Consider the following 12,035-nt stretch of genomic DNA (forward strand, 5'->3'; position numbering starts at 1 on the left):
AGGGCAGGTGGTGGTGCCGCGCAGCCCGGGACGGGAGCGGCCTCTGGTGCGGGGGTGGGCGAGGGCGGGGGGTGAGGGCGGGCGGGGTGTGGGGGTGAGCGCGGTGTTCGGGGGGGGCGGTGGGGGCAGGGGCCACCCGGCCGGACTGGAAGCTGGGAGAGGCCGGACCCGCCCGCGACTAACGAGAGGTTCTCGTTCCTCCCTCGAGGAGCTGGGCCTGACCCCCGGGCCTAGGGGGAGCTGCCTCGGGCGCGGGCGGACAGTGGGGCAGGAAACCTCACTGCCTGTGGGGTTTATTGCCTCAGCTTCTGGAGCGGCGCCCGCAGCCCGCCTCCCTGCCGTGAGCTCCGTTATGCACGGCTTCCAGGGGGGCAGGATGGGCGAGGCGAGGCGAGCTCTCCTTTTGGTACTCTTTGCACGGTGTCAGACTCACTGCAAGAGAAATGGGCAGGAACACAATGGATTGAGGAATCCGGCTGTAGCAGTGGGCTCAGCAGCAGGCTGTACGTGAAGCAAGACCTACACTGCTCATTGTAGCTTTATAAAAAGGTGTGTCACTACTACACGTTGTAGGACAGGTGAGACAGGTACCAGGTGCCGTCAAAAGGTTTTAAAACGGGATTACTTCTTTACTCCACAATGAATAGTAGTTCTAAATGCACCCCAGAAAACCGGCGTGAAAGAAGGTTTGTAGTCAATTCTAGGCGGACTAGACAAATGAACATAAATGCTTTGATTCTGGCCTCTTAATTTTTCTAAAGGACAACATTTAATAGCAAGCGCTGAAATTGTAGGAGTGTACGTTGTGGTAAAGAGAATGGAGCTGAATTTCAGCATGAAATGAAAAAGATGGTTGCCTCGCATGGTCTTTTGAGAAATGATAGTCATGTGCTTGCTGCACAAAGTGCAGTTTTTTCTCCTATATCACAGGACATTTACATGACCTTTGTTCATGTCAAATTAGGATTGAGGGGTATTAGCAGATAGAAAATAAGAATATTTTCATAAGGCTCCTGCTGCTGTTGAAAATTAAGTGATTCATTTTCTGGTGCTAAAGAAAGTGAACATCTGTTTTCTTTTCCAAATTTACATTTACATTCCTTTTTTTGTACAGTCATTTTCACTGTTCTCGTTGACTTTGTCGTACAGATTTTTCCGTCAAAAAGAAGGAAAGAAGGGTTTTTTTGTTTTTCTTTAAAGAAAAATCTTCTTAAAAGTTTGTAAAACCTTTAAAAGGCTTAACTTCGGTTGCAGTTTGCATTTGGACAATGCCTCCTTCATAAGTAAAAATCAGTAGAATGGGAAATGGTTGTTGCACTTGGTTAATTGTGATTTTTTTTTCCCCAAGTCATCATTTCAGTGTGCCCAAGTAATTGTTTCATGAAAGACAGTATTCTTGAACGTGTCAAAGTGACCTCTTAGCTTTCAAAAGTTAAAGAGTTGGTCACAGAAATCTTGAATAGGTTCTGTCCCAGCTTCTGTTTTTCCTGAGGGCATCTTAACATGAGATAAAAATGACAATTCTTAACAAGTGTCAAGTATTATGCCTTACATTAAATAAAATGATGTCAAGGTTTGATTATTTTGGTTAAAATGAGCAGCTTTGCAGAAGGAGGCTTTTTCCAATTAAATTTTTTCCCATTCAGATTCAAAAGATTCAAAGATCTAGATTTAATGCAATAAAACACGTGGAAAAAAAAAGCTAGCTAGATTAATTCAGCATAGAAGTCTGTTTACTTTATGAGGATATTCTTATATATGAAAAAAAAATAAAGGAAGAAGCACTGATTTAAATTATTTTAGTGTCCTAAAATAATTTTCTTAGATTCATGAATTCTGGGGTGTTTCTTTGAAAATCTTCAAAATAAGGTTTTGAGTATGGAAATCAATGTACATGAGTGTGACAGGTAGCAACATACTGTACTCTATACAGATATCAATATAATGAAAGTGGAAAGAAGCTGTGAACACTTGTCATTTCTCTTGCTGAGGAAGAAAACCAGCAAGAAACTGAGGCTGGGAAAAGGCAGAAGGAGGAAAGTCACTAGAGAGCAAAGAAATGGGAAAAAAATTCATAGTAATTTTCTTATTTCATACTTATAACAATAGTATATCTGTTTGCTTCCATTGAAGTATCAGGTCTGACACCTCAGAAATGGCAAAGGCCAAACAAGGCATTTGGGACATTTTTACCTTTCCCTATGAATCTGTGGACTGCATAAACTCTTCTGTGTATTGCAGCAGCAATTTTTCCTGTGGTCAAAAGCAACAGCTACTGCCTTTCTAACCACAGCAGGCTCCTGAACAACAGTTTGTCTATTAGACGGGATTTGCAGAACAAAATTATTTCCTGGACTGGGTGAGTCAAAGCTGTTGAGCTGGCAAGCATATGTGGACTTTATTTGACCCATGGACCACCAGTTAGACCATACTAAGCAATGTTGTTAATGTATTTACCTGTTCTATCATTCTCACTATAAAGCAAGAAATGCCTGCCTTGGAAAGATTTCTTTAGAATAGTTTGGGCTAGTTCAGAAGTCTAAACTTTGTTCAGCTGGCGTCAGGATGAGATACCTTAGAAAATATGTAAGATAATATGTACATTCAGTATTATCTTTTCAGAACAGTCTAGGAATCAGGAACTTCTAACACAAAACTGGTATTTTTCATATGATCTTGTACAATAATCTTCCAGTGATACCTTTTTATATTGAAACTCCCCTAAAACTTGCTTGTTGGTTATATTGAAAGTTACAGGTTAAAAATTGATCCTTGTCCATTCTCTCCATCCTCTTCATGATTGTTTAAATCTTTGAAGTACTTCCTCCATTGTGCTTTATTCTGTGCTGCTTTATATTTTTTGGTTTTATTGGGGTTTTATTTGTTTGATATTTTTGGTTTTTTGTCAACTCCAAGGAATCCCAGTCTAATTAGTATTTGTACTTTGAGTAGAGTCCATTGCTCAATGCAGCCGATTGTTTCTAAGTCATCATTATTTCTAAGTCATCATGACTTAGGTTTTGGCAAGTGGGAGAACAGAAGACAAGTGTGTAACTTTTCAGAGGATCAGAAATGCATGTAGTATGCATGTGCTTCATGCATGCGGTATAATGAATTTCTGTGTTTTGTTCTATTCCACCTCTACTAGATCCTATCATTTCTTTCTTTGCAGCTGCTTCTTTGTTGATGTGACTGTAGAACTGTTTTGTCTCCAGAATGATTAGATGTCTCACAGCTCCTCCTGTGTATGCAAAGTCAAAAATGTGTGACATTTATTAAGACTGATATTCGCTTTGTTAGTGGTTTTAAATGTTTTTGGCTTGTGACATTCTTTTTCATCTTTTTGTGGCTGCCTTTAGTACACTGCATTATCATGAGTAAATAATCATTAGCAAATGCTGTCACTTCATTAATCCCAGCTTTCTGTAGGTGAGGTTTAAAGACATGAAAGAATTCAGAACCCTGCATGGAACCCTGCAGGATTCTGTGGGTCATATAGTTCCATTCAGAAAAATAAACAGCCATTTTTAATGGCCTAGTGTTTCAAACCATTTACCTGCAAAAGGATCTACGTTCTCATCTCACAGCAGCGTAGTTTCTTTAGGACCTTTTGGTCAACAGTCTGTGCAAATAAAATAGATTATATTAACTGAACTATAGATTTGTGAGTCTGAGTTTTTCTCTGTAGAGGAGACTCTTTTTCAGTAAATGTTATCTGTGTTTAGATTAGGGAAGGCGAGATGAGGATGGTGGTAATTTTACTGGTTTCTGAGCAAAATATTACTGGGCACATGTGTTTTTCATACCATCTCTAACAGACACTTTTTATTTCTACAGTGGAATGTTAAATAAGCAAAGTTCTTTGCCATATTAATTGTGGTGGAACAATATTTCATATAACCTGTAACCAGCCTGTGAAGCACAGTGCTGCTAAATCACTTTTCACTTAAAAGCCGGAGAAGAAAGCAGGCTTCATTTCCTTTCCTAATTTGTGGTGTTGAGCAGGGTGTTCAGAATTTTGCAAGCACTGAAATAAACATGGCATGTTCATAATGCACTGTCTTCCCAAGAAGATGGGAAGACTGATTTAAGAAGGTAAGCAAAAAAGATAGAGTAGGTCATCATCTGCTATGAAGACACAGTTTTACAACTAACTAGTGATGGCAAGGGAACTTTTGTCGTTGCTTTGACTATATGAGACAAGATTAGTGAGAAATCAAAGCATATTTCCATGGAAGAGGCTGAACTGATTAGCACTGGGTATAAATCAGAGAAAGTGTTTACCTACTCTCAATATTTTTCTCCTATCAATATTTGTCTACTGTCCTGCAGTACCAGCTCTTTTTCAGAGCGAGTCAACAAACTGTTTCTCATGCAGTAGCTGATTGCATTCAACTACTGAGCTATCCTGGGAGTGTGTTGTTTGCACTAAACAGTTTGCACTTCACCTGCTGTTTATGGCTGTCATGATGGAAATATTATACATGCTTATACAGCAGCACCTGAGAGAGCTGTAGGACCTTAAAAGCAATTTTTTCCACTGTGTTTCCTCAGTTCACCAGACAGTAGAACCAAACAATAAGACAATCTCAACTAATGCCTTGTGCCTCAGACTCGGTGTAGTACAATTATTGTCTGTGTGCATGTGGTGATAAGAATATTACTTTGAAGATCTTGCAAGTAACTTTGATGGAGGTGTGCTGTGACACACAATGCATACAGTTCACAGGATGCTGGGAAACCTAAATTAGTAGTACTAGAAATCTGTGGGTTGGGTTTTGGGAGTCTGTTCAGTTTTTGTTTGGTTGGTTCATTGGTTCTGTTTTGTTTTCTCAGCTAGAACCTTGGATGCCGTCATTTTAGAGATCAGACACTGCAAAAACCATACTTTAGCATTTCTATGTGTTCCACTGCAGACTACTGTGTGGACATCACCTCTTTATATGAAAGTCAATCAGACCAGATTCCAAATTCCTTTTGTTTAGGCTATTGGAGGGAACTGGGGGCAAGAGGAGAAATAAGTAAGTTGTGTCATGTTCGAGTATGTTGGTTTGAGTTCCTGTTTAAGGTCTGGGCTTTGTGTTAGCTCCCATGGAGTACCCATTCTGTTAGTTTTCTGATGTTAATTCTATTGGAAAACCAATAAACATTTGTTGTCAGATGGCAAGGTCATGAGCACTGAGGATAATGAATGTATTGATAAAGATTTTTAAATGTTTGCATGACTTGCAGTTTCTTGACTTACTTGTTTAGATTGGAAGAGCTAAAAGTATAGTTAATGTAGACTGTACAGTGAACTAAGTTGCAGAGATGTTTTTTCTGAAAGGTGTAGTGATAAAATAAAGGTTTGGTGTCAAAAACTGTTAGATTTTCTATTTCTTCAGATTCAGCTAAAAAAAATCAGTTTCTAATGGCAGTTACGGAACTTTAAATTAAGAAGTACTAAACATTCTATCCTTTTGCTACAGTAAGATATGTCTGTGCCAAGTATAGTTATGACACAAAGCCAAATACTTTTCCAAGGAAAATGGCCCAGGAATTCAAGGCATGTATTTATTGCTCCATATCCTGTTAATAGCCAAGCAGATGAGAGGACTGAGAAGTAAAATGGAAAGAGGATTTCATATGTGTTTGGCAGGAAAAAGTGATGATTTGTATTGAAAGATTATGCTTTAATTTCTTTGGCGTAGCTGAAATAATGTTGCCCTGTGATTAACTTTGACCTATTTAACTCTCCTGTCTTGGAAAATTTTTTTCCATTCTTACTTTTATCTTGTGCTACCCAGTTCTCTTATTTTGGTTGGTTTTGTCATTGCTTTACTATAAAATACCCAATTAGTTTTTGTCTGAAGTTGTGCAACAAAACTGAAAGCAATTTGAAAGTATATTTAAAATTCAAGCAAAAACTAAGGCTCTCTAAATAATACAAATATTTTAGCCTGTTAAATTTTTTATAAAGCCCATCCTGTGAAATAGACCAACTGTAATATACATTATATTAGATGTATAGATCTAGTAGATGCTGGTGAATACCTGTGATTTGGTTTTGAAATACTTTTTAACTTTATTTAATTTTTTTTTAATTCCATTTTGTGTGAGGCTTCACTGTTAAAAGCTTCAACCATGTCTGTCTGCTGTCATTTGTATATGTTTGGTAGCACTTGACTCTGACTTCCAGGGAAATTCTGATGTATGGCATATTACTCAAGTACCAAATAGGTTGTCCTGAGGCAAACTGTCAGTTTTTATATTGCCTTAGTAGGGTGTGTGTAGTTTTTTGTTTTGTTTTTAATTTTGGTGAGGCCGCTAGGTGGAGTCAAAACATTGAGCCTCTGTGGATATTGATTTGCAGGTAGCTGGTGGGTACAGTCTTCACATACACAGTGCTGCTTTCCAGCATCAGCACTGCTTTTCTGGCAGCCTGGAAGACCAGGAACTGTTGTCTAGCTAAGATATGCTGTTTCGAAAAATAGAAGGACCAAAATGTTTCTCTTGAATTTGAACTCCAGCATTTTTCATCCTCTACATTGATTGAAAAAGTTGGTCATGGCATTAGTTGTGATTTGCAAATCTGTTCTTACTTATATCCATAAGAATGTCCTCTGAAGGTACACATATAAGGTATACATAAGGTCCAGCAAGAAAAACATAATTATTTGCCTTAGAGTATTTAAGAACTCAATGACTAAATGATCTGAATTTGCACACACTGCCCCCCCCCCGTCTTTCTCACTTTTTAAAATCTTGGCTCTCACTTTACTTTCCGACGCTGTTGTTTCAGGTCTTTTTTCAGAACAGAATCTAATTTTCCATCCTGCATGCATCCAATATACCCTGATTTTTGTGTGGCTACATGGTATTGTCAAATCTATTTGCAAATACATTAAATTGATCTGTATTTGTTTTTTCCCAGAAATTTATTAGTTAATTTACTTCACTTCATAAAATTATAGTTACTTGTCATTGTAACTAATGCAGTTTAGGTGAAGATTAATCTGAAAACTGAAAGTGCCATTAAAGAGTCTTTGATGGAATTAAAACTGTCAATTTGTAATCAGGCTTAAATGAGACAGCAGGCTTAAATCTTGACTGTATTATATAGTGATTCTCAGTAGTAGAAACATGTTTGGTTTTGCCTGTATTTTCTAAAGCTGGTGCTATGGCTCCCTGCTGCTTCTTCACAGATTGTGGCTTTCTTGTTTTATTTTAATAGTGTTAATGGAGCATAATTAACTCAAACCAAAGGCACATATTTAAGTCATGGGAAATGTTTCTAAGCAAAGCCAGACTTACATGAATGTTTAATATGTGTAAGATACTGCACAGGTTAAAAATCAAGTCTGTAAATTCAATTGCATTGTTTGTCTTAGCAGCAGCCATGTTGGCCACTGTATTGCTGTAATAGTGTATTATGAAGGTTCTTCCCCTTTCTAAAATCAAATCAAATTTATATTTTCCAGAAGCAGCAATTAATCAAATTGCAGATTTATTGGTAAAAGAAATTACCTGGCATTCTGCAATTACTGCAGTCTGCAAGTTAGAAGCTTTGTTTTATTCTTTAAAATCCTCATTAAGAAGTAGCTACTAAGTTATTACTGAGTTATTCAACTCAGTCTGCTTTTGGTAGAAAATTCCATTCTTACTGATTTTGGGATTGGCAAATTAGCTGTTTTCACCATAATTTGTGTAAACAGCTGTGTCTATAATAATCTCTGTTATAAGTGAAAGTCCAAATGAAAACTTGTGTGCTTTTCCTCCTGATGTTCACCTAAATGGATGAAGCATTTCACAAATATATAAAATATTTCAGTCTGCCCTGTATGTCATTCCATTTACATTATTAAATGCTAGAGGACTCAACCCAGAAAAAGGCCAGTGCAAGTTGTTAGCAGAGACCAGTTTTATATATCTACTGTAAAAAAGCAATACAAATTAAGTTTTGGTAATTTTGAAGGACCTCACAGAAACACAGAGACTGGAAGGGCATTTGTGGAGGTCAAATCTAGTCCCATGCTACCTTAGGTACCCAAGTAACATAACCCATTTTATAAGCTGGTCAGTCACCATGTTATAAATAGAGATGTTTTTACTTGCTAGGACTTACTAGACATCTTTTTCAGAATCTCACTGCCCTGATGCGTGGAAATGTCTGTTGTTGAAAGTCTAGCTTTTGTGTATTCCTGACCAATTTATTCTTAATTGTTCTTATGTCTGTATTACTTCTTAGCATCAATAGCTTTTTTTACTTTAGGAAATTTAAATGGTATGCTTAATGGCGGCAATCATCTCAAGACTCTCTTTGCTAGACTAAATTCATTATTTCATATGTGTTTCTAGCAGTAGTGCAAGCTTAGGTTGCTACTGACTGTTGACTTTATGGATACTTTGTGTAGGCCGACATAGCTGTTTTGAAGTCACTCATCAAATGGGCAATGGGACTGATTACCTGGTAAAAGGCTGTCACCCCTGGATGTTTTTGGTCCACTTAATTTTTCACCTATATGCTGTCCTGAATATTTTCTAGGTATAACCCTAGCAACAGTTGTGCTGATGCCATTGATGGAGTGAGGTACAGGGGCAGAAATGAGCAACGGAGGGAGGAGCACTGAGAGAAATGTGATAAAGCAATACTGTTGCAGGATATGAACCTTATATTTAAACCAGGCTTATTTAGATAACTCTAGTGTTCTGCACTACACCAGAGAAAACAGAGTGTGATATCAGAAACAGTTTGAACCAAATGGTTCAGGCATTAGCAACAGCCTATGCAGGGATGCTACATCCTTCCATCTAATTTAAACTGAATCAACTTCTGATTGCTCCATGCAAGCAGTAATTGTCTGTTCTGTAATGTTTGTGCTGTTTACCAAAAGCAAGTCTAAAATAATATTAGTATCTGCTTGGTTCAGTGTTTGAGGAAACTTTGCTGTTGCATCTGGTTCCTAGCATTATAAATAGAATTTATATTCCAGTCTGGAAAGTTAAAGGTTCCCCTGGCATTGTTTCTTTGTTTACTTTTTGAGCAAAGTTATTAAAATATTGCAGTCTGATACATGGAGTTTGGGGAATTTATTTATTTATCATTTTATGTAGATAAATAATTCAAAACACTAAACCATGAAAGAAATGGCCAAGATTTCACCTGTGCAGATATATATTTACTTGCACAGTTTTTTAGTAAGCTCATGTCAGTTATTTTGGTTCTTACTACAGTCTGAGTGACTGGTAGCAAAGGAAGCAACATGTCTGTAAATGATCATTTGAGGAATTATGTATAGCAACTGATTTTACATAAAATGTTATAGTACAGATTTTGAAGGCCCATTTGGTCAGTTAGAAAAACTTCCTTATTTGCACTGCCATTTTTGATCTACACAAATGACTGCATCTTCCTATCAGCAGAAGCAAACAAGGTATCAGCATTTTGAAACTGGGCAGTTCTGGTTTTTCTGTTTCTAACAGGTAGTCAACAACTTGCTGGTATTTATGCCAATAATTTATACAGCTCTCAAGTTTATAGGTATATCTCTTAATTAAACTAGCCAATATACTAAGAAAATCAGATGGCATCTTCTTTTAGTATTTAAAAATAGTGCTCTCTGGTAATCTGAGACCATACATTCCAGTTCATGAACTCAGTCCAACTTTAATTATTAATAAATCTTGTTGGGCAGGCTGGAGGTAATATGGATGGATATAAATGAATGCAATATGTTGGTGCTGTGACTGTTTTAGTGTTTGTTTCAGATGATATGCAATTTGTCATTGGCAGGGCTGTGTTGTCTATATTTCTAGGTGAAGATACTGAATGACCAAAAGCAATAGGTTCTTTTTAAAAAGAATATCTGCTTAGTATCCCTCACTTTATCATACTTTTATGTTGCTCAGGTTGTTGTTTTTCTTTGACTCCATTTGACTTTTATTTTGACTTCAGTTTGAATCATTGTGTAGTCTTTCTGATGTTCTTGGATGTGGGTGGTGTGGGGTAGAGTTCAGAGCCATGAACGTGTTTCTGAGGAGCTTCCCCTTTACTTCCCAAAAGGTTTTACCAGACCTGTGCTATCAGTATGTGAAAAACTAGACACAGGGCAGTCCACTGAGAATCTGTTTATGACTTAAGCTGTTCTTTAATGGATTTGGAGATTCAGGTAGAGTTCAGTAGATTTTGGGGATGAGAAACTAACCAAGAATGTTATTACTTAAGCATTTACATTCATGACAGAAGCTTCTTTTATGTTAAACTTCTATTTGAAATTCAAAGTTTCAGTAGTCCAGTGAGAAGTTACTAAAGCCTTAGTGCCAGAACTCAGTATTAGAGAAAAAGAGCAGAGGTGGAGCAAATGTTTTTTATGCACGCTTCGTTTTCAAAGTGAAATTGTCAATATTCTGGACCATGATGTTTCTGTATGGCACTGAAAGGAAAAATAAACAACTTGCCTACACTGGAATTGATAGATTTGAAGAATCTGTGGTAACAAGGAAAATAGTTTCAGCATAAAGCATAGATAGAAATGTTGTCTTTTGTTTTTGTCTTGCATCAAATAATTTTGGTTAGGCTATTTCTAGAGAAATTCTATTACAGAATTGGAAGACTTCTGACAGAAAGTTTTGTCTGCCTTCAAACAGAAGCCATGTGTGCAGCCCTTCTCAGATTGTTGGCATTTCACTGTTTTGTTATTCCTTCAGGCTAAAATTGGCTTTTATGCATGCTCCCTGCATTGTATGCCAAAACCTTTCTGTGCACCTATGCACATACCAGACAGGTTTTATAATAAAATCAATAAAGGTACAATGGCTAGTGTTAAGAGAAAAACTTACTTAATGTAAAACAGTGTTAAGTAAACATGCCTTTATTAGCAAGATCTCTGTGTATTTCTTCAGTTATGGCTGAAAAATTTAAGTTGTCATTATTACAATAATGTGATTTTTTTTTTTTTTTTTAATTTCTTTTAATTACGTGGCAGAAATAGGAAGAAAGATAGTAAATATCTGACAGCCAGGAATCCTCCTATGATAGTAAACACTGGAGGAATTTTGACTACTTGAATGCAAGCTTAATTTTAAAGAAATTAAATCAACTGAATTTATATATCCACTATAGTTCATGGATTATTAAAACATCATAGTAAAGAAATGTACCTCTTCTGGTAAAAGAGTGAAGCTGTCTATTTAAGATCAAACACAATTAAAGGAGTAAATTTGCAAGTGAGTAACAACTACGTTTCCTCCCATGCTGATTATGTGGCAGACATCCTGTATAAATACAAAATTATTTGATATAGTGGGTACAATCAAGTGATATTTTTTATGTCTTATTTTGTGCAACTTTGCAGTTCTTGTTCTTTGTCATCTGAAAATAACTCTGTGAGTTTTATTCTTTACTTCAAAAATGAAGTCTGTCTATTTCTGTAGAGTTCCAGTAACTGCAATGCTGTTTTCCTTAGAAGATTGAGTCATAATTTAGTCTGTATGGTTTTGTCAATACCAAAGTTTTTGTCCCTGTTTGCACTTAGTCATACTCTAAATGGAAAAGGTATAAGAGAGATTTATTTAAAAATTAGACTAAATTTATAAAGATAACAGCTCTAAAAAGGACTTTGTTCTTCCTTCTAAAATATTCTGATGCTGTTTTTTTAATGTTTACTAAAAACTGTCTATTGAACTGGAATCTTGCTATGCACAGATATTTTTTATACTTTCAGGTCCATTGGGCCACGGCTTGTGTTGAGAATGACGTTAGGAGCAGAAATTACTAGCCAGCTCAAGGCTTCTTCATACATAGCATCAGGACAAAACCTTTTGAGATGGGACCTGTCACCAGAGGAAATTAGAAAAAGAACAGAAGAACTTATCAGGAAGACAAAGCATGTATATGACAGTGTCGGGATGCTTGAAATCGAAGAAGTAACACATGAAAATACTGTAAGGGCTTTGGCAGATATAGAAGTAGAATATGCAGGTTAGCATGTGTTTTCTGTATTTCTTTGCATAAGGCATTCCATATGCCATCTGCACATAAGGAAACGTGGAGAAAA

At 36.8% G+C, this 12,035-nt stretch overlaps 1 protein-coding gene across 4 annotated transcripts in view; it reads left to right on the top strand.

The window, feature by feature from the left end:
• NLN (neurolysin) overlaps nucleotides 1-12,035 on the top strand; it is a 39,585-nt gene that overhangs the window by 93 nt on the left and 27,457 nt on the right. Inside the window, exons 2-3 of one of the 4 annotated variants that reach the window (XM_015652459.2) lie at nucleotides 2,294-2,359; nucleotides 11,703-11,959. In XM_015652459.2, the coding sequence (XP_015507945.1) occupies nucleotides 2,294-2,359; nucleotides 11,703-11,959 (323 nt within the window). Of the gene's footprint in view, nucleotides 1-27; nucleotides 47-2,293; nucleotides 2,360-11,702; nucleotides 11,960-12,035 lie in introns of those variants that run through there. The other 3 variants (XM_015652461.3, XM_015652460.2, XM_015652463.1) reach the window with 3 other exon arrangements.

The sequence above is a fragment of the Parus major genome, chromosome Z (genome assembly GCF_001522545.3).
Source record: "Parus major isolate Abel chromosome Z, Parus_major1.1, whole genome shotgun sequence".
In the NCBI taxonomy this organism is placed as follows: domain Eukaryota; kingdom Metazoa; phylum Chordata; class Aves; order Passeriformes; family Paridae; genus Parus; species Parus major.